At 42.6% G+C, this 23,800-nt stretch overlaps 1 protein-coding gene and 2 long non-coding RNA genes across 5 annotated transcripts in view; 2 read left to right on the top strand and 1 right to left on the bottom strand.

Annotated features, from left to right (window-relative positions):
• Positions 1-23,800, top strand: part of LOC109319776 — a 38,050-nt gene that overhangs the window by 842 nt on the left and 13,408 nt on the right. The window contains exons 2-3 of one of the 3 annotated variants that reach the window (XR_002103622.1): positions 130-300; positions 11,380-11,436. This is a non-coding gene — a long non-coding RNA (uncharacterized LOC109319776). Of the gene's footprint in view, positions 1-129; positions 301-11,379; positions 11,901-23,800 lie in introns of those variants that run through there. The other 2 variants (XR_002103621.1, XR_002103623.1) reach the window with 2 other exon arrangements.
• EPHX1 (epoxide hydrolase 1) overlaps positions 4,932-23,800 on the bottom strand; it is a 42,491-nt gene continuing 23,622 nt past the window's right edge. The window contains exons 3-10 of the mRNA XM_019549548.1: positions 23,624-23,800; positions 21,559-21,739; positions 19,616-19,843; positions 16,029-16,158; positions 15,095-15,309; positions 12,224-12,332; positions 8,690-8,815; positions 4,932-5,486 (exon numbers count right to left, since the gene is read on the bottom strand). The exon at positions 23,624-23,800 is cut by the window's right edge and continues 1 nt beyond it. Coding sequence (XP_019405093.1) covers positions 5,261-5,486; positions 8,690-8,815; positions 12,224-12,332; positions 15,095-15,309; positions 16,029-16,158; positions 19,616-19,843; positions 21,559-21,739; positions 23,624-23,800 — 1,392 coding nt within the window. The 3' untranslated portion in view covers positions 4,932-5,260. The remainder of the gene's footprint in view (positions 5,487-8,689; positions 8,816-12,223; positions 12,333-15,094; positions 15,310-16,028; positions 16,159-19,615; positions 19,844-21,558; positions 21,740-23,623) is intronic.
• LOC109319777 overlaps positions 12,339-23,800 on the top strand; it is a 16,568-nt gene continuing 5,106 nt past the window's right edge. The window contains exons 1-2 of the long non-coding RNA XR_002103624.1: positions 12,339-13,650; positions 19,376-19,379. This is a non-coding gene — a long non-coding RNA (uncharacterized LOC109319777). The remainder of the gene's footprint in view (positions 13,651-19,375; positions 19,380-23,800) is intronic.

The following is a 23,800-nucleotide window of genomic DNA, read 5'->3' as shown; positions in this document are numbered from 1 at the left end:
CAGGGAATAATACAGAGTAATTTTAGGAGAGTGAACCCTTTTCCTCATGAGGTTAGGCCTGGAATAGGCAGCTTACTGGGGAAAGGCAGTGTTATTTGAAATCTGGTAGTTTTCATTTGCTCCCTTAAGATGGTGGTGTTTGCATGATGATGAACCAAAGGCACAGCTGCCACATCAGCATGAGCCAGGCAGTGCCCTTTGCTGCTACAAAAGATGCCACCCTCCTGATTGAAGCTTAGGAGGAAGAAGTTATTGGGAACCCCTGCGCTACGCACTGTATGTTGCCTCAGGACAATAAAGGTTAGTTCAGTACTTCTAGCTATTTGTGTTCATGAACACAGAAAACTGCCAGATTTGAAAGGTTCCTAATCCCCCACCCCACATAAACATCATCTTAACCACCTTACTACATCTTTAGGATTACACATTTCATTAGGAGTGGAGAGTGAACCCTAAAGTGTATGTGTGGGAAGGGCAAGTAGGTGGGGGGTGATTAGTTTTTGGTAATATTATTTAAAATCATCTTAAAGCAGGTGAAATAAGTAGTATCTTCCATGTTAAACTGTCCTGAAAGTAGCATGGATTTACATCTAGGAATGTTTTTTGTCCTTGACCTGGTAGGGTTTTTTATTTCCCAACTCTTTATCTTCTGTATTCATCTTCATATGTTTTGTATATTGCACCTGGTGTAAAAGAGCATGTAAATCTGTTGTGAACAGATAAGAACCTACATCCTGCTTTCCCCGAAACAGTATTGGCTGAATCAGAGCAGTGAGTTGTATCCACTGGGGACAAGAATCTGCTTTGCCAGGACTGTATTATTACAGTTGCATTTGATTTTGCACTTTAACAGGAGTTTGCGTTGTGTGAAAGTCCTGGTCTCTACTCCAGCTTTTTCAGTGCATAATCTAAGTAGTGCCTGAATAGCACCTAAACTTTTCTGTTTTTTTCAAGTAGATAAGTTGTCTTATTATTTACAGATTGGCATTTGAAGAGGTTTACATTTTAAGTCCTGACTTCTCAAACAGCTTTAGTCTTTAAAAAATGGTTAAACTTGTATGTAGTGAGAGTTTAATGGTCTTTCTGAGGTTGCAGTAACAGTGAATAAATACTTTAGTGGGGGTTATTAAACAGATTAAAAGTTTCCAAATGCTCATGTCACTTAGAAGATTATATCCCATTTATTTTCAGTGCTTTAGAAGATAACTGAATCTTTAAGAACTTTAGTTAGCTGACTGAAAACATGGTTTAGGTCAGCTAGGTCCATTCTTTGGTGTGGTATGCAAGGATCTCTGAAGTAGCCTTAAGAGAAGAATGCTTTTTTGACAAATGCTTCCAGCAAATTGGTCTCCTTATGGTGCATGGATTTATCTATACTTGGATCATTTGTGTTACAAGACAAATAGCTATTTGACAAAACAATAGCTCCTTTGTCAAAGCCCAGGGTCTACTTTTGCTTCAGAATTCACCAACTGGTTTCACAGAGAAAATAATCTTCTGAAAATAACTTAGCTATTTTTCTGCCTCTGGCTTTTTAACAGAAACATAAGGTGGAGGGATCCTGTTAGTGAAATTGGTCAGTAACTAAAGATCTCCACTCCCAGGTCAAGTCAGCAGGTTGGTGAAGATCCTGCTCTTTCTGAATGTCCAAACTATTGGAATATTTGGCCTGTAAAGAAACGATTCAAGCAGGTAATGAGCAGAGCTCTTGGACTAGCTGAACAGTTTCAAAGAACAAGACCCGTATCAGTGCCAGAATGCCAAGATGCTCAGCTGAGTCAGAGACCAATCTTCTTTCTAAGAGGAGCTACTGCTAAATCAGATCCATGTTACTGTTATTTGTTGTCACTGGATCCATTGGGTACAAAGGTTAGCTAGTAAGGAACTTTAAAGTTGTTCTAAAAAACCCCAAACCCTCTTTTTTGAAGCCTTTAGGAATGTAATACAATTATGATAGTTATCCCATACTCCCAGCAATGTCCTCTATTCAGCACTGGGGCATAGCGGAGAATGGGTATATCTTTCTGATTACTCAAAGCAGTTGTGACATCAAGTTATCAAACCCAGCTGTTAAGTTAGATTTTTGTCCAGCAGGAGAGTAAAACAATCATCTTCATCACTGTCTTGCAGATATTAATTTTAACCAAATATTTGTAAGTTCACCACTAGTATTGCTTCCAGTTCGATAAATCTTGTTATAACAAAGCAACAGAGAATAGCAGTATACTTGTAGATTCTTTTCTTTGTGTGCAAGGGATATAAGCTAGTCTTAATTAAATCTCATTTGTTAACAGACTTAAACATGTAGGTCTAAATTAAACAAAAAAAAAGCAGGCTTTACCATGTGAGTTTCTGCATTTGATAATTAAATGCACGGTCATTGCCTCTTGTGGCAGTTGGTATATATAATCTAGATGCGAGAGAGATGACAGGAAAACAGATCAAAACCAGAAAAGTGTCTTTAACAGAAATACTTCATTTAAATAAACATTTAACACCTTAAATGTTGTGGCCAGAACGCTGGCAGGAGACTGGTCAATTCCACTTTCTTGCTGGGTTTACGGCGTGTCCAACAACAGAACACACTGGTGTGTGAAATGGATAATGTGGACCTAGATCTTGCTCTGAACAGATGATACCCTGATTGGTTGTATAGGCTGCAGCAGCACATGCTTTGTCTGTGTCTGGCTTTATTATCATATTCTCAAATTACTCAGTGCAAAGAATGCTGAATCATCATCAGGCGAATGTAAAAACTGAATTTTTTTCTGGTTAGTTGTCCTTTGTCCAGGCTTTCTCATAGTGACTGGGCCTGGAAAGGCTGCTGTAGCACAAGAACATAGAACAGGCTGCTCAATTGCTTCCTTTCCTGTGGGCTAGGCCTATGCACGTGAAACTGCAGCAAAAAAAGGAAAGCAAGCTTTGGAGTTTTCCACCTACTCACCTCTGATAACTGACCTGGCAGACAGTGCATAGCAAATCTTACCTCCTGCTTGCTTTGTCTGAGCTGTGATGGAGCAGTCCCTGGAGAAATATTAATTTACATTAGCTTACAGCAGCGCTCTCTAATTCTGTAGCAGATGTCTGCATGTGCATTATAAAGTTGACAGGCTGACCTTATGCCCTGAAATGTAAGACTACACGTGGGGGTAGGCGAAAGAAGGAAGACAAAAACAAGCAGCCAGAGTCCAAGGACTCAACTGCCAACAGCTGCTAGTATCAAGTGAACCAACTCTCCAGAGAGAAGTGCCTTTTTTCCTGCAGTGTGCTTGGAATAAGTTTAAACATCACCCTTCCCTGCAAGAAGAAAAACTTTCTAGGAGTAAGAGGATGATTCTTATTTATGTCCTGTCTGTTTAGGCTCAGAAACTAGAATTTCAGCTAATACAGGAAGCGTTCTGTGACAGCGAACACAACTGGGGACACTGTACTCATGAAAAGAGGCAAAGCACAGATATCAGTACTCACTGTTGTTCAGGAATCTCAGCTTGATCTTTTAAAAAGGTTTCCTCCCTTTCCATATTCTGAAATCTTCCCAGTGCTCAGTTTGCCAAGGCAGCCCACCAGACAAAGATGCCACTTAGAACAACTGCAAGAACTGAGCTGCTGTCCTTGGGGCTGAGCTCTAGCATGTAAGTAACATGTTAAAGGGAATCGGATGGGCGTGGAAAAGCTGCCTCTTACTTTGGCCAGCTTCCCAAGAATTTCTCTAGTCCTGACTGAAATGCTCAGTCTTTAGTAATAATTTTCTCTTGCCAGTCATACGAGGTCAGGTGGCTTTGAGCAAAGCCCTAAAATGTAAACTTTTCTTTGAGAGCAGTGTTGACTTCTCTCCTGCTGAACAAAGATGTTTGCATTCTTCCAGCTGGAGGCCTGTCTAGCTGGAAGAACAGGGAAGGAGGAATGTTGTGTGCTGGAAGGATAATGCCTTGTTATTTCAACTCTTCCATTTTATTTACTGTTGTAAAGTAATAATGCTAATCCATGCAAATATTAATTGGTTAAGAGATATTTATTTATTTCTTCCGTGCTGAGAGGATACAGAATTATATTAGACATAGCTGTGGAATAAAACACATTAGATAGCTGGATATAGTACATAAGCATTTGAAGTTAAATTGCAAATAGTGGAGCCTACTGGCAAAACATACAGCTTTACACATTCAGTTCTCCACCACAGGCTGCCTTTCCTTTGACCTTTTGTGTTGTGCAAATAACAGCAGGTATGATACAGTATTGATGAAAGCTTTGTCAGTGATTGGTGGCTGGGTTAAACAAAATCCCTGCAGAGCAGGAATTTTCTTCTGCTCAGAGAAAGGCTTAAAAATTCACCATGAAGAAGTTTAATATATGTTTCTTTATTGAAAGATTAATTGCTGCAAGCAGTTCAGTTAGTTACATATTAAAATGTTGTGTTTGGCCTTTTGGCAAGAAAACCAGCTGCATCCTCCAAAGCGCTGAACACCTCAATCTGTTTTAATACCTATCTATAAAGACTTATCTTAACTGCACTGCTGGCTTGGGCTATAACTTGAGTTCTACTCTAACTACAACTCTAACATGAGTTGAATGATCTTTAAAACTTGAGCCAACTGGCTTATGAGAGCTCAAGTGGTGCTGAAGCTCAGGCTAGTAACACTGTAGCTCTAGTTACAGTAGCTGCTGGTCGTGAGCTGCTTATCAGAGTGCAAGAAAGAGTTATCTCCAAAGACAAATGGATATAAAATTAGATTGTCTTCTCAATGCCAGGCCCAAATCAAAGGGAAGTTGCATGGTCCAGATATTACATTGTAGAATCTCTCTGTTTGAAGTGTTTTTTCATCCTACTTTTTTTGGTTTTCTTTAAATTGCAAGCTGAACTACAACTGCATAAGATTTTAAAGGCAGAGCAGGATCCATTCGAAATCTCTTACCTTCATTGCTTTATCTCATCTTTCACAGTTGTTTCAGGGTGGGCTATAAATTACCCAAACTATAGCAGAGGCCTTACTGGTTAACTTTAAAGCAGAAGTTCCCAAACTTTTTCTTATTGCATACCCTATTCCAGATTTACCAGCTGCCCTTGTACCTCTACTAGCATACGTTTTATATTTTAACCCCTTACATTCCAGTTATTTATTATAATGAAAATTAAATTTGCCATTACACAAGTTCTCCTGTTCACCTCCCAGAGATGTCTTTCGTACCCGCAGGGTACATGTACACAGTTTGGGAACCCCTGCTTCAAAGTGCTCAAAGTCAAAAGCACCCTACAAAGCAGTTATTTCCTCATTTCTCTCCAGCATTCTTCCCTTTCCACTTTCCCTACAAATTGCTGAATATCTGCAGCCATAAGTTCTGGCTCCTCAAAGGCTGCAAAGTGACCACCTTGGGGCATAAAGTTGAAAGTGATGATATTGGTGTACTTCTTCTGTGCCCAAGACCGAGGAGTATGCATGACTTCGTTGGGGAAAGAAGCAACACCTGTTGGTACTCGTACTGGGAGCCTGCAACAGGAAAGAATACACATGTTTTTTTGGAGCACCTTTCAGTAATGAATCAAAGCTCTGCAGAAACAGGTCAGTAAAATTCAGTCCTCGGGGAAATAGGAAGCTGTTTTCCCATCTAAAAAGGGGGCTCCTGCCATCAGATAAAAATCATTCCAATTCCTGAAAATAACATAAATAAGAATCCTAGCTCCTTCTCTACATAAATGTAGGACCCAACATCCTCATTGTTTATAAGGCAATTTATGTGAAGTGTCCTCTGATGGATTAGGAGAGAGCCACAAACATGAAAGAGAAAACAAAACTCAGGGTTGGATGGGGGAACTAAAGTAACATCTGGGTGGAAATTTGATTATATCTATAATAGGGAGCCAACTCCCGGCCCTTGTTACAAGCGGGCTCCTGGGCACACCTGAGCTTGCCACTCCTTACCCCAGTGCTGCGCCGAAGCCCCACTGTCACCGGCAGACTCACCTGGACACAGCAGGGAGCCAGTTCCTTTATCAGCCCAGCCGGATCCCTGCCCAATCCAGCCTGAGGGTCACGCTGGGTCACTGCTGCCATTAACAGCATGGCCAGAAGGGAACCTGGAAGTGCTGGCAAACCTTGGCTTCCAGCAATCCCAAGCTGCCAGCAACCACGTGATGGGGAAGCAGGAAATGACTGGACTTTAGGAGGCCCAGCAGATTTCAAAGTGAAAGGGCTGAGGCCTGCAGACCCCTGGAGAGGTGAATGAATGTAGTGTCTTCTGTACAGAAGGGAGCAGTGCCTGTTTGTACAGAAACACAGAGAAATTGATCTACAGCAACTTGAACCTGGGTCTGAGCCCAGAGTGAACTCCAAGATGGAAACAAACCGGTGAAGGATAGCTGGCAAAAGAAAACTGAACACACAACCCACCAGTGTCAGACACAGGACATGGGGTAAGACTGGGCATAGGTAATGGCTATGAAGGTCTCTCTGGGAAACCTGTCCCTGGAATGGGCAAACCAGTGATGATGGTGCCAGCTAGCAGGGCACTGCCCAGGAACCCATGGATGAGATACGGCTGGGGAAGATGTAGACAAGAAAACTGACAAGTTCCAAGAAAAAGGGACTACAGCAAAAGTTCTGTTATCCTGCACCCATGGGGAATAGGGTGCCAGATAATCAATTATGCTGATTACCTGAGACGCGTCTTTGCCTGGTCATGCAAAGACACCCCTCCCACTGTGTCCGGTGTGGGAGATGCATCAGTGTGCCAGGGGACAGGGAGAGGGGCCCTGTGCAGGCTGCTTTGCCCTGGGCCATGGCCCAAAGTGGGACTTGGTGAAACCTGAAGTCCCATTTCCGGTTTGACTTTTGTCGTGTCCACCGGCTTGCCGGTTAATGAAGTGCCAGATAATGCGGTTTTTACTGTACGTAGAAAATAAGAGATGTGAGTAAAGAGTACCCTGAAGAGCTCATGGCCGGAAAGGCCTGCAGTAGGGCTGCATGACTAGTCAAGCCAGGAGCCATGTGGCTCAGGCATCACTGGAAATCATAGGTCCACCCAACAAATGTAGTAAGGGCAGGGTATAAGAGAGGCATAGCCCTGTGAAGAGAATATATCTCCTTTGCTGAGAAAATGCTGTTCCCATTTTGTTTCACCAGTCAGCTTCCCTTTATTTTGTTCCCATCAAGGCATGGCAGACAAATACAAGGAAGCAGGCAGTGGTTTGGGAAAAGAGATACGGCTACATTGCACCCGTTGACAAAATCCCACAAGGATTTGTAGGCCAGGTTTGATCAGAGTTCAAAACACTGCCACAATAACAAAGGAAAAGCTGGAGAGGAAAGATCAGAACCAAGTCTGTGGAACTTGCCAAGAAAACGAGAGGGTGGGAGGTGTGCTTAGACTCTATGTAGCTGAGGGGTAAACAGCAGTGGGGACAGGAATTGTTTAGACTGCTCTACTGTGGCCTTGTTAAAAATGACAGGAGGAAGTAGAAAAGCAATTTGGGCTAAATAGCAGGAAACATGCCACAATAGTGAGGTCTACTCAGCTGGTGGGTGGAATAGTCCCCCACTGGTAAAATCTTTCTCTCTGTCACTTATGCCTAGATGACACAGAATACTCAAGAATGTCCTTTACATTCTGCATTGGCAACTGGAGGGGGGGCAAGGGGACCTGACTAGCTCACAGACTCTAGTCCCTATAATTTTTTTATATTTGTTATAAGCCCAAGGTAAAAAGACTCTAAATATCACAGGTACTGAAGTCCCATCTAAGAATGACTTAGAGAGTTTTAAAGGCACAATGGTCACTTAAGCATTCAGATCCCTCTGAACTAACAGTACACCTAAGCTTGCTAATGTAACACTAACCTGACTGCTGCTATAGCAAAGCAGAGACAGGATTGTAGACTTCTCATCTCAGTGAAGCACTGAAGAAGGAGCTTAAGCCCTTCTGAATATTTTACGCCATGTTAAGAGAAGAAGGATAACAAAACTGGCTGGTCAAGGCTGTAGGCTGTGTCACTCCACTTCAGGCTGGCAAATATAGCAGGCCTTGGACACATGTTAAATCCGTAGTGCTACAAGGGCTGGGGAACTTGGTAACGCTACAAAAAAACTCAGTATGACAGGTGTGTCCATATGTTCAAGTGCCTGCACAGGCCCCTGGCTGGAGCAAGTGAAATTGCCTTAAAGGTGCACTCTCCAGGCAGGGGCCTGCTCTTTCATTCCCCCCGCCTCAAGGCAGAGAGGGGGAGTGGAGTATTGGCAGAGCCACTGCAGCCAACAGAGCTGTTACAGAGCTGCTTTGCTAAACAGCTGATCAGCCACCAATCAGCTGTTTGGCAGAGTGGCACTGTAACAGTTGCCACAGGGAGCAGAGATGCAGCATTACTTGCCATCAGCTGCCAGGGAGCCAGCTGTTAGCTCTATCCTCCCCCTTGATGGGGAAGAGGGGAGGAAGAACAGAGAAGTCTGGGATGCTGGGGGTCCTAGAGACCTCCCCACCCATTGAGCTACATGTAATGGACTGCAGTATTTTTACGGAACGTATAACAGTACAGTTGAGAAGTACAGCAGAAATAACTGAGCAGATTTGTCCAGTATGTGACCAGGGTACATGTGGTGAGGCAGCTTCCTCCCCCCGCCCCACAATGCCTTGCCCGCCTACTGTACTAACCTGCCCACCTGCAAACTCAGAAAGAAACATAGAAAAGAAAACCTCTTACTTAGCATGTTTCTGCGTGCCAATCCCTTTCCCTATATTCTCCTTGTAGAAACGCATCGCAGAAATCATGCAGCCCGACACCCAGTAGATCATGACGTTAGTGAGAAGGTCATCCAGAGTGTACTTCCTGAAAAGGTTGACCCAAAAATAACCTTATGAGAGTTGAACACTGTTCCATGTATGATAATCATTTCAAATCTTACTGGGAAGCTTTTCACTTTGGCTTGTTGTCAAAATTAGAGCAAAAGAAGCTAATGAACAACAATGTTCCCACATTCTTTCAAAAGCTACCTGACTCCCAGCTCATCCAAGCATTTCCAACTTCTGCTAACATTTTAGCACTCCTCTTCCTGATTGTTTAGGGTTTATATGTTTCAACATCAAAGAGATAATTTAACATCCTCACAAGAAACATAGAATCCAACACCCTGAAAAGAGACCATGGACTCACAGCACCTTCCATATCTAAACCTATCTCCTACATAGGCAGATAGAAGCAACTAATCATGTAAAGCAGCTTGTGCCATTTATTCTTCATCAACTTCAACATCATCATAAGCTTTTGACAGAAATACAGACACCTGACTAACCTCCACCACAAAGGCCACATCCAGAGGAGTGTGGCCATGCAGTATGTGGTGCCACAGACACATCTACAGTGCCACATGCCACACATACAACTGTTCTCCACCCTGCATGGGCACAAAAAATCCTGCACGGGCACAAAAAATCCTGCACCAAACAACAGCAGCACACAGGGGCAGTGCGCGCTGCTCAAAACTGGAGTTTGGCCAGCCAGAGCCATGCTCCAGCTGCCGGCCAGGCTGTGAGCAGCAGGATCACCGCTGCTGCAGCCCCAGGAGGCCCCCAGGACCTCAGGTAAGGCTGCTGGGGCCAACCTCCTCTACCCCACCTGGGGTAGCCTGCCATGGCTACAGGGTGCATGGCACAGGTGTTCCCCAGGAACAACTAGCAGCAGTACAGTGTCCCTCCACTGGTTATCCCCAGGGAACTAAACATCCACACTCATGTGGACATGACCAAAGAGTTTATTTTGGCCCCAGTGTGTTGTACTCCTGTTGTTTGAAGGAGATGGTCCAGGGAATAAGGCAAGAAGCAAGTTTTGTGAGGTGAGGCAATATTTTGTATTGGACCAACATTATAGTTGAGAAAGATGTTTGACAAGAGACCACTCATCACACAAATAGCGAGTTTTATACCAGACCCAACATATTTCCTCGCTCAAAATTTACAACATAAACCACCCCTGAGAACAGTATCCTTGCCAGACCAGTTATTCCCAGCCTATACTCTGGCATCTGATATACTATGGAGGCACAACAGCCTCCCCCAAATAATTAACAACACTTGGATTTCCAACTACAAGGTATTGGGAAATGTGTCTGTTTTATCCCCACACAGAACAGCTTTATCTTGAAAAATGGTCACTTTTTCCAAAGCATGGGCACAAAGATGTCCCCCACACCCAGTGTGCCACCTTCTTCATGACTCACCCCGAACAATTTTTAACAAACTGTATCAGCACACCTTTCGTATACCTAGTATGGTACGACATCATAACCATCCTGACTGAACACCAGGATTTGTTTAGTGATGTCCACCACAATTTCCACCATTGCTATCCTTCCAAGAGATTCTCTCCAGAATGTTTTTACACAAATATCAACTTCTAGAGGCTGTGATCCACATCTAGAATAGCACCCTACAAACAGCCATATAGAAAATGCCATAGATTACAACATCTATCTCAACAGGACTCATGACTATTCCAGGCACACCAGGGAAGCTGCAGTCTGCAGGCAGGCCCTCAGGTACCACTGCACCTGCTCTGAGAATGCTCTGGCAATCTAAAAACTGTTTCATCCAAGATTGTAAAAATGATGCAGTACACATCTTCAAATGAGCCATCCAAATACCCAACACAAACCTAGTATAATACAGAAAGAAACCTCCCACTGACTTTACAGATTGATCATCTAGTCCACCTTACACCAGAACTTAAAGAGAAAGATCATTAAACAATTACATCCTACACTTGAAGAAGCTCCCACCTTGAAAGTTTTCCCAAACCCCCATCCTTGCCAAACTCATCAGCAGATTCTCTGATCAACAAAACACCAACAGAACAAGACCCTTTTTAAGCAAACACAAAACCTACCAATACATCTCCAGCACTCCCATAAACCAGCCCACACAAGAAAGCCATCAGAATTCCTGGATCCGGAATGTGCCTGTCACAAACCAATTGCACCGTTCATTGCATCAGATGCCCTGGGTGGAAACTGTGGGTGAAGCTAAACAGCCGCTATGTTCCAGAATGAACCTCCATGGAAAAGTGATATAGGACAGAAATAACCAGTCACCAGTGGGGGTATGCTTTTCAAAGAACCATCACTCCGTCCACAACCTCACAGTCCTTGTTCACAATACCTTTAGAAAACAGACCTAAGAACAAAAAATAATAACTTTACTAGACACCAAAAGCCATGGACTCAACATGGACAATGATTCTACTTATTACCTACTCTGTTACCTTCTCTTTGCTCCATATGTGATAATGCCCCTCGTCCCCTTTGAATGGTCTTATACATTAACATAATGGATTATATATGTTTAACTACAGTAAGGTGGTGTGTAACTAATTCTGATAATTTCTCTTTGCCCTCACAGGTTTAGTGCCCATTTCCCAAGTGATCATTATCATATACATCATGGTGTTAGATAAAAGTATTATAACTAGTATTTATCTCTGTCTGTAGCTGCTGCTTTTCCAGACCTGAGGAAAGACATTTTGTGCCCAAAACCTTGTCTAACATCACTCCCAACTTTAAAGTTGTTTTAATAAAAGATATTGCCTCACCTCACAAATCTTGCTCTTGTATCATACCCATTCACAGGAAAAATGTAATCAAATAATTTTCATCAGAGCTTATCCTAGCATGTACCCAGGTTCAGCTCCAGTCAGAGCTCAATGACTTTCAGGGTGCCTTGAGAATCTCCCACAGATTTCTACCCGTATCCAAGATTGGCCTTTTTGTACTACACACACTGTCTGACAATATTTAATTTAAAGTAAATCACTGGATAAAGAAAGATCTGCATGACACGGAATCAAAAATGATATTTCCTGAGACCTTAATACAGACAAAATCTTTGGTGGTTTTTTTTTAAATAATTTCTCCTCTCTTCAATTTTCCAAATAGTCTTTGCTTCCGTTTATTACCTGTGATGTTAATACTTGTGCATGGTGCCAAAATAACAATCCTTGAAACTCAATTTTTCTGTTTACCTGCTAAACAAGTACAAGATTAGGCAGCAGCAGGGTATGCTTCTGCACGTACCAGTATTTCTCTACCTAGGCTTTAAGGGAACCATTGGTGTATCTGCTGAGAAGGGCAGGTAAACCAAATAACCCAGAGAAATTATTATCATCTAAACATAACACTATTTGAGTAACTTCATCCAGAATATTAGGCAAAGGCTAGTGGTGAGTGAAAGAGGAAGATGTAGTGACCTTTCTAGTCCTCCATCCTCCAGTTTCCGGTATTCAGGATCAGTCCATGTCGAAAACTTCTCCAAGATGTAGGCAGCCAGCCCCACAGGTGAATCATTCAAGCCACAGCCTGGAAGGAAGAGAAAATTTAAAAGTAAAGTGGGGATACACCACTCTTCACCTCAAGCTGCATAAGAGCTGCCTATGATAATGCACAGAATAGGTAAAGGTGTTTTTTAAGCTATCACAAAGAGAACAAGTCAGAACCTACAACCAACTAATCATAAGCCAATTGCATCTGCACGCTAATAAATCCAGTGTTAACCTCCATACTGCACTTTTCAAATAAACTGTAAAAGAATTGGATTTCTACCACCATTTTTATAAATTAATAAGATTAAGCTTTTGCCTCCATTAGTATTTGAAAGATACTTCCTCTTAAGAACAGCATTACTGGGCTGAATCCTCTTGCCCATTTGTGAGAGATGAGCAGGATTTGGCCCATTCCGTCAACAGGACAAGTTTTTTTTAAGGAACACCATTTAGTTGGGGGTTGGGAGGATAGCATTGTTTTTAACATAGCCTCTTGTGTGTTTCTACTACCTGATATTTTACCTTCCAAAGATTATCTAATTTACTTATTACCATTTACATTCTATTTTTATGCTTCACTTGGCTTGACCAGTGAAACAACACCTGCTTCCAGGGCTTTAAATGCTGGATGTCATAATATTCTTTCCCAGTGCTGTGTGACAAAGAGATCCTGGACTTTTCCAACTTTACAACGTGTGTACTTCTACCTTTCAGAACTTCCACAGCTTTTGGCTTCAAGAGCATGCTGCTGATGGAAACAAACCTATACTTAAAGTTCCACCCACATAGAGAAGGTGCTTTTAACACTTTGGATAAAATTATGAAGGCAACCACTGGTTAGAAACATGAATAATACTAGCAAAGTTTCAACCATCAGGTGACTGAGGCTTAAAACCTAAATTCCAAGTGCTGAAGTAGTAATATTTGACATGTATGCTTTTCCTGTCCAAAGTACCATGCAGGCATCAATTCATTCTCATTGAGACCACCATGAGGTGGGCAGAGTAGATAAGTATCTCTCTTACAAAACCAAGGCAGTGTCCCCACGGGAAACTTTTTCACAATGAAAAAGACAACTGTTGCCTCTCACTGAATTAAATACATTTGCCAGACACATACTGAAATGCTGCCATCCATTGATGGTAAGCCAACAAGCAGTGCAAGTTTTCCCCAAAGTGTGCAGGGGTAACTGCAGATCCACAGTCTCATTATGTAACATGCCAGCATGGATGCCTCATGACTGCAAAAGCAGTGTACTACCAACTGCCATCTGTCAAAGAAGACACTGCCCTCGACTGGCACACTCCTGAGCTCATAAGCTGAAACACCTCTTCATTCTGACCCTGTCCTGAACAGTCTGTCATCTGCAGCTCCCCTTCTCCTTAATCAGCAGGTAATTACTAATTAGATACCACAAAGAGTCTGGAGAAAACATTCTACCTAGAAGGTAAATCAGAGCTTTCCCACAGTGTGTTATGACTCTTAAGTCAGAATCCCATTTTGGCTACACGCTGTAGCATTCTCAAAATAACAGCTGTTATTACTATCAAACAGTTTCTGAAGCTATGTTTAAACATGTATTACAAGAAAAATCTATGCTCTTGGCACAAGGAAAGTTCCCTTACACCTTTTAGTCTCTTAATTAAATTACACAGGACTAACTTCCTTATTCAGCTTTTTAGTCAGTTGTCCCAATCAGTAACAAAAGTTACTGCTAAATGGAAGCACTAATATGGCCTGGCAATCTAAATGAATTAGCTAGTTCAGAAAGAATAAGCCATTGTTATAATGAAAGAATGGGCTGTTTCCCACAATGCCTCCAGTCAGTTCTTCTGAAAGTTGGTAATTGATTCATATCAGTGAATAATTACATTTGATTGACTGTATAAACTGTAGGGTATTACTTATCATAACATACCAATCTAGCCCAATGTGCTGAAACAGCCAAGAGCAGTTAACATCAGTTTAATAACTAATGCATTTTCTACTAAGAGACTATGCATTGACTCTAAGGGAGTTGTGGTCACAGAAGTGGACTCAACTCCAGAAACTACAGAAGAAATTACAATACCTTTCTGGATCGTTATAAATATCCCAGTTATATAAATCAGTGGTGCTCAACCTCCAACCTGTGGGCCAGATCCAGCCAGCAGAGCTGTGTCATTCAGCCTGTGGGGCACCCCACAGGTCCAGAAATTTGGCAGCAAAGGAGCAACAACAGACAAATTTCCAGGTCCATGGGGAGCCCTGCAGGCGGGATGACATGGCCCTGTGCACTAGATCAGTGGTCCGCAGCAGGGCTGGCATACTGGGTCACTTCACAGCCGGATCTGATGTGTGGGGTCAGGCTGAGGTAGAAGTCAAGCCAGAGCATATCTGGATCTGGCACAGGGGATTGGGTGGTGCACAGGAATGCACCTGTGCGCCAACCCCACACCGCTCATCTGGGCTTGTAGGGCCAAAAGGTTGAGCAACACTGATGTAAACTGAAAATGAGGTTGAAGGCATTTAGAGAAGATCTGGAACAATTGTAACCTGGGGTCAGTTCAATGCAGAGCTGGCTGCATGCATGTCAGGTACTATATACCCTTGACAACAGCATGTGCACAACAAACCATACAGATTTTTTTTAAACTAGTCTCTAGATTTTTTTCCTGGAAAATGCTGATTCTTTGCATGTCTTCTTAGATGTATTTTGGTTTTGGTACAATAAAAATAATCAGCTCAGAGTACACAGTTTTCCCTGCAAATAACAGGATGACTGTACAATACTGTGGGATTTTTGGTAAGTCTCATTACCGACAGTGTCGGGCTTTGTAGCTTGAATGTGAGCATAGCCAGACTCCATCAACATCTTATACAGGCCCTTTTTCAAGAAAGGAAACATCCGCTTGACATCTTCCTTCTGGAATCCAAAGAGTCCTGGGAAGTAGCGGCCCAACAGAATGGACAGCAACTGCGTAAATCTCATGTTCAAAACCGAAACCAGGTTTAAGTGGAGGCCCTTTACGTGGCTAAACACATTAAAAAATGAGATACAAATTAACAAAAGAGACATTTGGGATTAATTTTATGAATAAAAATACTTACAACACATTAGGCACAACCTCTCTAGTTTCAGTCACACAGTTCTCTTATAGCACATGGCTCTACTGCAGGGGTGGGTAAAATGCGGCCCGGGAGCCAGATGTGGCCCGCCAGGCCATTCTATTCAGCCCATGGGCCCCCCCTCCCCAAATTAAGAAAATTAATACTTATTTGCCCCTGGCTGCCTGTCACACAGCCCCTGATGGCTTGCCAAAACTCAGTAAGTGGCCCTCTGCCCGAAATAATTGACTGCCCCTGCTGTAGTGCCCCCTAGCCCTGTAGTTTCAAGCAGCAAGTTACATACAAACTTTAGTCAGCTGCATATTTCAAAACGACTGAAGCTCACAGGTCTCCTTTTCAACGAGCGGGTTCTAGATCTCTCTGTTATTACTAGAGCTCTTCCCTCTCTAGGCCTGATTAGCAGCCATCACAAAATAGCCACACAACTGCCCATTTCTACCTGAGCAAAGCCCAGGACCAGAGCATCAGCAGTGATCCAGATCAGGATAGTGATGCACCACAACTTAGGGGAAAATTGCATAATACCCAATTAAAGGCAGAGGTTAGAGCCCTTCATAAGTCTGCTATGTTAAGAATAAAAACAGTCTTGTATATTGATTATACAGCACTATGCCAAGATACTCACTTGGGAGCGATCTGAGCCAGGTTGGTACCGATCAGCCAGCCCCAGTCCCCTCCTTGAGCATAGAATTCATGGAATCCTAGTCTGAGCATCAGTTTATAGAAGATAGAGGCAGCACACACAGAATCAAATCCTGCAAAAAGCAAAGGGTGCCATATGTTACTGCCTCAGCCACCAACCTAAACTTCAGGTGCGTCACCTGCCAAACTTTCAATCATTTCTAGAACATGCAGATGCCATTCAATGATCCTAAGCTAGCAAAAGCCACACACATATGTATACTCTTCTCTCAGATAGTTGGGCAGCTTCCCAAATTTCTTTCCTCCTATGTCCTCCTCAAGCCTGCTTAATGGATTAGCATTGTGCATTCTAGTTGATAAACGACAGATCCCACTGCTGCAGAGCACAGCACACAAGTTTCTCCAACACTGAGAACTGTTATGGGCAGCCCATTTCCTGTTTCTGATTTGTACCTTGACAGATGCTACAATACATACCTGGTTCTTGGTCATTTAACTCTGCTTTCCCCATCTGTACGCTACTACAGATCTTGAGGGTGTGAAAACTAAACACAAAGCACATTAGGGTATCATCCAATTTTCATATTTTGTGAAGGAATGCTAAAAAGTTATATTTTAAAATAATTTCTCTGTTGCTTCACACTATAACAGCCTTAAATTTTCATTTTAGCGTTTTGATGATTGCTTGTTTTTTGTTTGTAACACAGTTTGACTAAAACAGTGACGCTTAACTAGGGTGATGTTGTATCCTGGGGTGCCATCAGATACTTTTAGAGTTGCTGTAGCGTGCCACACAATATTACCACTGTTAGGTGTGCAAACACCTATGCATGATTCACAAGATAGACCCAGGCATTCCAAGTAGAAATCCATAGAGTCAAAAACATTCTAACCTGCAGTGGTCTTTCTGAGTCCTTTGCAATAGAATAATTGCTCCATCATTTATCTGTAGTCAAGAAATGAGTGAAAGCAAGAGCTGGCCTTTTCTGAGGGGCACCTTGAGTCTGAAAAGGTTGAGAATTACTGACCTATAGACTCTAGAATTAATCAGTTTAATTTGTTGGTTCTCATAAGCATTTGGATGTTGCTTTTGGATTCAAAACTAAAACATTTTTTAAAAAACCCACACCACTCATGGTTTTCGATTTTATTTAAGAAGTCAGAAATTCCCCTCCTTATTAGCTTTTACAAAGAATTCTTTTGCTTTTTAAACTATGCCAAGACTATATAGATATAAGTCCCAAAATGACACTGTCCATTAAGTCACACAGGGTAGAAACAGCTGTCATCTTTGTGCCACCATAAACATTTTTTACGATGGCACAAAGTGAAAGCAAAGAGATTTCCATAACTTCTGTAGCACCACAAATGCTCAAATTTATGGCCATGAAATAAGGTGGTGTATGAAGTTGGGTCACTTTATTGTGGCCCTACCCATATCTGTTTGCTGATGGAAGAATAATTTGGGCTGCATGAAGCTGCGCAGGCTCTCCATCCTCCCCAGGGCAGGGCTTCAAGGGCCTGAGGGACAGATTTGGCCCCCTCAAATCCTGGGAACAACTTGCCTTTCGTTCCCACTTACTCAGAGACAACCCTCCAGGGGACATGTCTGGGTAACTGGGGAAAGTTCGGGCTTTGGGATGCATGTCTGCAAGCAGGAAATCCCCATTTACAGACATGCACTCTGGGTAGCATAGAGGAAAATCCCTCTGAAGGGACTCCCATGGGGAGGTCCCCCCACTGCTTTTGCAGCCCATGCTCTGTGCTTTTGCTAGAAATATACACCAACATGGCTTCCCGACCCTTGTGGGGAAACATCTTACAAAGGGATTTCCCTGAGGGTGTGTGCAAGTATGGAGGGGGGGCACTTGAATCTGCAAGCACAGATCTGCAAGCATAGAGGGTAGGGCTTTGTGAAAAGCTGTTCCATTCCGACTTCAGTTTTGAGGTCTGGATGGAACTGTTTTACATCGAATTTAATTTTGAGGCGAACAGCGAGGCTGTTTTGATGCTGTTTCGACATTTTGCCCAACCATCGGGCTGGGGAAAGGAACTCCCAGCCCCAGCCCCGCAATCAGGATGGAGAAACTCAGCCCAGCTGGGCTGACTTCCCATCTCCCCCCCATGCTAGCTGAGCTGACTCCCAGTGCGATATAGTGCGGGGGATGGGGAATCAGCCCAGCTGGACTGACTTCCCATCCCCAGCACTATGGTCGAAACGTTTCAACTTTTGAAATGTTTTGACTAGCCTCGCTTTGTTTTGAGGCTGTTACGACACCCTTTGTTTCATTTCAATTTTGCTGTTTCGACCTCAAAATGAATTGAAACTGTGTCAAATGAAATGGCTGGCAAAATTTCGCACAGCCCTAATAGAGGGGGATACTCATACAAGAGTTCCTCTATGTTTACAGGTGTGTGGGAAAATCCCTCTGCAGAGGATTTCCCCATGTGGGACCCCAGTGCAAGTCCTCCCCTTCACATTTGGAAGCATGTGGGGTGCCTGCAAATGCAAAGGAGAGGGACCTAAGTTTTCCCTACTTGCACCAAGTTGAGGTGTGACAGCTGGGGATATCTATAAACATATCACAGCACATGATCTATAGACATATCATGGCACACAATCCATGCAGCTGATCATGCTCCACTGAAGATATCTGCTTCCAGCCATGTTTCCTTTGGTTTCCACATGATATATATGTGGTTTACAGCAGAGGTGTCAAACTCACCTCCTGACCCAGGCCAGATATGGACCATGAAGCTTCTTGCGAGCCAGATCCAGCCCAGAGAATGGGGTGGCTCTGGCAGCAGCAGCAGTGGAGATGACAACGGCACTGGATCTGCCTCTTGCCAAGTGTTGCATTCCCTATGCCAGACCTGGAGCTGCTGCTGCTGACATGTTTCATGCCAGGGCTGTGGTTCTGGCACAGAACACAGAGCAACAGCTCCATCATGGAGCACAGAGCATGCAGCACTGGCTCCAGCTCCAGCACTGGACATGCTGCAGTAGAACAGAACACAGGGCTCTGGCTCCAGCACAGAGCATGGGACATGTGGTGCTGGCTCCAGCTCCAGCACAAGGCATATAGTGGCACTAGTACAAAGCATGCAGTGGCTATGTGGAGCACAGGGTATGAGATACTGGCTCCAGAGCACAGGATGCAGCAGTGGCCATAGGCAATAGGGCTCGCAGCTGAGGAGCTGGAGCTGGGTCTTCAACAGACTGTATCAGCTCTTGCTCACCCTCCTGTACACTGAGGCCCAAGGGCCCTAGATTATGCAGCAGGCTACTACCCCTGCCCAGATGCCAAACTTTCGGTAACCTATCCATAGCCCAGTGGGTCTCATACAGTGGTTCCATGGGCTAGATCCAGGCCTTGAATCCAACCTGTATGATTGATACCCCAGCTTTACAGGTATAAAATGAAGTATATTATAAGAAAAAGATATTTTATTGTCTGCTCTGCACAGAACATATGGAACAGAGTAAGGGAAAAAGCCTTAACCAACTCCTCACCACAGGGAGGCTAAACACTGGGTCAGTGCAATTTCTACTCCATTCAGACAATATACCTTTTTTATGTGGCGCTTCTGAGAAGCCGTAGCCAGGGATGGATGGACAAATGACCTCAAAGATATGTTCATCACTCAGGCCGTGGCCTGCTGGATCCGTCAAGAGAGGGATAACTTTGTAGAACTCATAGAATGAGCCAGGCCAGCCATGAACCATTAACAATGGCTTTGCAGAGTGGCCTTCAGGTAGGTGGGGAGGCTTTACATGAAGAAAATGGACACTGATGCCTGTAAAAATAAAACTGGTTAATTAAACACCCACTTATGCAAAGACTAATCACCAAAAGGCAAGAGATGAGGAATGAATCTATTCATAAGGCATTGTTAATGACTCTGGATTTTAACCAGAACTATATAAACACTCAAATTCTCTGCACGTTTCTGGGTCTTTAAAGCACAATACAAGGTTAATTAACCATCATAACAGTCAAACAAGGAAGGCACCAACTACATGTTTGATCTTACCTTATCATGCTCTCCTGCCCAACCTAATAACAATTCTTCATAGGAAAAGAGGATTAATTACTCTTTGCTGTATGCCTGCCCAATGTGCCCAGTCTCCCCTATTCTATGTGTCTGTCTTTTAGACTGCAAATCTTTTGAAAGCCCAGAAAGCATTGTTTTTATCTCATGTAGCACCACACATATTGTCAGCATGCAAATGAAGTCTCTGTACACCAACCATTACAGAACCCTGGCGAAAAACACAGATAGTCTCCTAAGGTCAACTCTTTTTTTTTTTTTTACAGCCATTTACCTTAATCTAGAGCCATTTACCTTAATCTGTTTGCTTGGCCCTGAATTTACAACTTCTTCCCACAAAGCAGGTGAATAAGTAAGCCTAATTCTGCTCCAAGCTTTTCAAAGGTTCCATTAGACAGCAGCTGGTCTAGCTCAGCACTACCTCAACCACTTTCAAGAGATTTTCTCAGTATATTTAAAAATAAAAAGAGGTAGCCTGGCCACCTACCAGTATACCATGATACTATAAAGGGAAACACAATTCTGTGGTCAGAGGCTGATGTTACAACAGAGCGCAAGATCCCTTTGGAGTAGTAGTCACTTGCTCTTCTGCCATAAATATGATGGGACCCATGGAGGTCCTCCAGGCCTTCTCAGACCCAAGGACGGAGTCTCTGAGAGACTGAGATTGAGAGGCTAAAGGAATAAGTGATAGCTGGAAAACTGCAGATGAAAGAAGATATGGCATCCATGGCTGATACCACAGGGAAATTTTGATATTTTGCATGTTTTAGAACAAACCAGGGAACACTGAGGTCCAACAATCTTTAACATGTCTGTACTTAGCACTTTTGTGGTTTCAATGGAGATACTGTGAATGCAGCAGGACACTCTGCTTGGCATTCTTTAGCCTTGTTTCAACTGAGACATGTAAGAAAATGTCTTACCATAGGTGGCAGTGGCGTAGTTTCATTGATACTGACTGGAGAGAAAATTTATTTAGAGTGGCCAACAGCATTTTTACCATGGTGTCACCCACCCACAGTTGTAAAATTCATTATACAGTTGTAAAACTCTGAGCAGTCAGCCACAGCATTGCTCTCACTGCATATACTATTAGTGCTAAAATGGTGGCAAGAAATATCCCTATATCTCTCATTAGAGATGATACCACTATAGCAGCAGGGTTTGGATTTCAGAGTGTACCACTTACTAGTATTGATAGGAGCACCAAAACTACTAGTACATAATTCATAGCAGCTTTGTCTTGAAGTGCAAAACCCAATCCTGTAAATCCATACTCACAGACGCTCTCACCTGAAGTTAATCGGACTACCAAAAAGAATAAACTAACCACTCTGCACTGATCTGTATCACTAGAAATAGGCTTTATCAATAGCACTGAACCAAATCAAACAGGGCGCTCAAGCTAAGGGCAATCATAACATTTAAAATGAACTCTTTACAAGAAAACCACGCACCATCTATCTTAGTTTTGAACTGTGGGAATTTGTTAAGAACTTCCACTTGCTTCTTCCAGTTGAACTGATTTCTCCAGTAGGAGACCACTTTCCTGAGATAAACAGAGTTAATGCCATAGCAGAAGCAACTGTCTTCCAGTGGTTCTGTGAATCGAGCTTGATCAAGTCTTCTAAATAAGTCCTACAGCAAACAAAAAAAGAAAGGAGCTGAAGGAAAACAAAAGATGAAATAAGACAATACCATAGACACAAACATGTTTTACTCTGGACACTTCCTACTTTATCGCCATGTGTTGTTTGTGAGATTTGCGGCTTTGCTGATATTTCATTCTATGCCCACTGATGCTCTCTCCCCCTTCCTGTTCTGTCTGTGCCATGCCTTCTACACCATTTTTCTTGTCTTTGTCCAGTAAGGCTGGGTCTGTTTGCTGCTACCATAACTAGAGGAGAATGAAAACTTTTCACAGCAGCTGAAGAGCAGCATCTCACAAAGCAGCTTGTTTTCAATGCTTACATCCATTCTGCATCATGCTCATGCTGATCCTTTCTCTTTTCCACACACTTGGGTAACAGATTTGGTGCTTCAGGGTGGGATTTTCAGAAGTGTGTATGTGACTTAAGAGCCTAAGCAGATTGCTGGTCAATAGTATATGTGCCTGCCCTATGCATGCAAGTGGGCAATTCTGAAAAAAAAATCATGTTGTTGGAGTCCAGTTTTGCAATCCTCATAGTGAAAATAAATTAACAATATCAGTTTCCAGTTCCACCATAATGGCTAAAGACCCTTAAACTGTGGAGTAAGAGCTCATGCAAATAAGGTAATAACCATTCAGTAAAGAGGTATGGTTTGTACAAAACAAGATTCACCTCCTGACTGCAAACCACTGCAGGGGTCTCATCCTGGGCAGTATCTTCAGATTCACAAACATGTGAATAATTTCCAATAGAGCTAACAGAAAGATTCATCTTTGTTTAAAGTCTTGATGTCAGCACGTTAACTAACACGTTCTTTTTAAAAGTTGAGTGCAGACAAGGCACACTGCCTTCAGTATCTCCTATCTTAGCTAAAGTTATTATGTTTCCTCATGTCTTCATGTACTCCACTGACTTCTCTGCGTTAGACCTAAAAAAAAATGAGGTAACTACCATGTGCTAACATCACCACATTCTCTAGCCTAAGATTTCAAACTTTCTTATACCTAACCCAAACAGTTTATTACCATGTGATTTTTATTTTACAATAGCTTTCATATAGAACAGAATTGTGCATTTTCATTTAAAAGCTGCCTTCAAGTCAGCAGTTAAGCACACTTTTACTTTGCAGTGGAAAAGAGCACTTAATAGGGGTCACTAATTTATTTTTTACATATAAAAGGGGAAAAAGCAACTGTTATATTGAATAAAATAATAAAATAATGGAAAACTGTTATAAAGGAACAAATCCAGAAAACCCATTTTGTACAGAATTTTTGAACAATTGGACCATTGGGCACATGAACAAACAAAACCTTTATCACTTACAAAATCCTATCATATATGTGTTTCATCTGTACTGCACTTATCACCCTGCCTTAACTAGCATTCCCCCTGATTGTGATGTTCTTTACTGGTGGCCACATAGCACTCAAACAAGTGAGAAATGCTGACCTGCCTTTGAAGAGTAAGTTAAAATACATTAGTCCGAATCTGGCCTCTATAATGACAAGTCTGAATGAGGGGCAAGCCCAGCAACAAAGATCTGAATAATTGCCAAAACCAGATTCCACTGCATGTGCTTTGTCATCTGGGATTATCAGACTTTACCAAGTAGATTCACATGCTACTAAGATGACAGCAGTCAGCTGGGAACACAACAAACTATGACTGGATCTTGAAGTTTACTTATGCACAACTGCTTTTTGAATGAAAGCAAAGTTTTATGCCATCAATATTTGTACATCAGGGCTAAATTTCATTAGTTCTATTTCACTTCTGTGACTTTAGGTATGGTACCATTTGAAATCACTCCAAAATGAATTATGCACGTATTCAGCCTACTCTCTACTCAGAAAAGAAACTTTCTTACATTCAGCTCTTCATCTGTGGTTTCCACCTTAAACGGATGAATAGTTGCATCTTCTTCGGAGTCAGGTTTCTGGCCACTGCCCCACCATCTGTCTTCAATGGGCAATGTCTCCTCCTTCTTCCTAAAGAAGTATAGGTAGGCAGTTGCTGCAAAGGCCAGCGTCAGCAGTATTTCAAG

The sequence above is a fragment of the Crocodylus porosus genome, unplaced genomic scaffold (genome assembly GCF_001723895.1).
Source record: "Crocodylus porosus isolate Cpor-Errol unplaced genomic scaffold, CroPor_comp1, whole genome shotgun sequence".
NCBI classification, from domain to species: domain Eukaryota; kingdom Metazoa; phylum Chordata; order Crocodylia; family Crocodylidae; genus Crocodylus; species Crocodylus porosus.
This window is presented reverse-complemented; position numbering and strand designations above follow the sequence as displayed.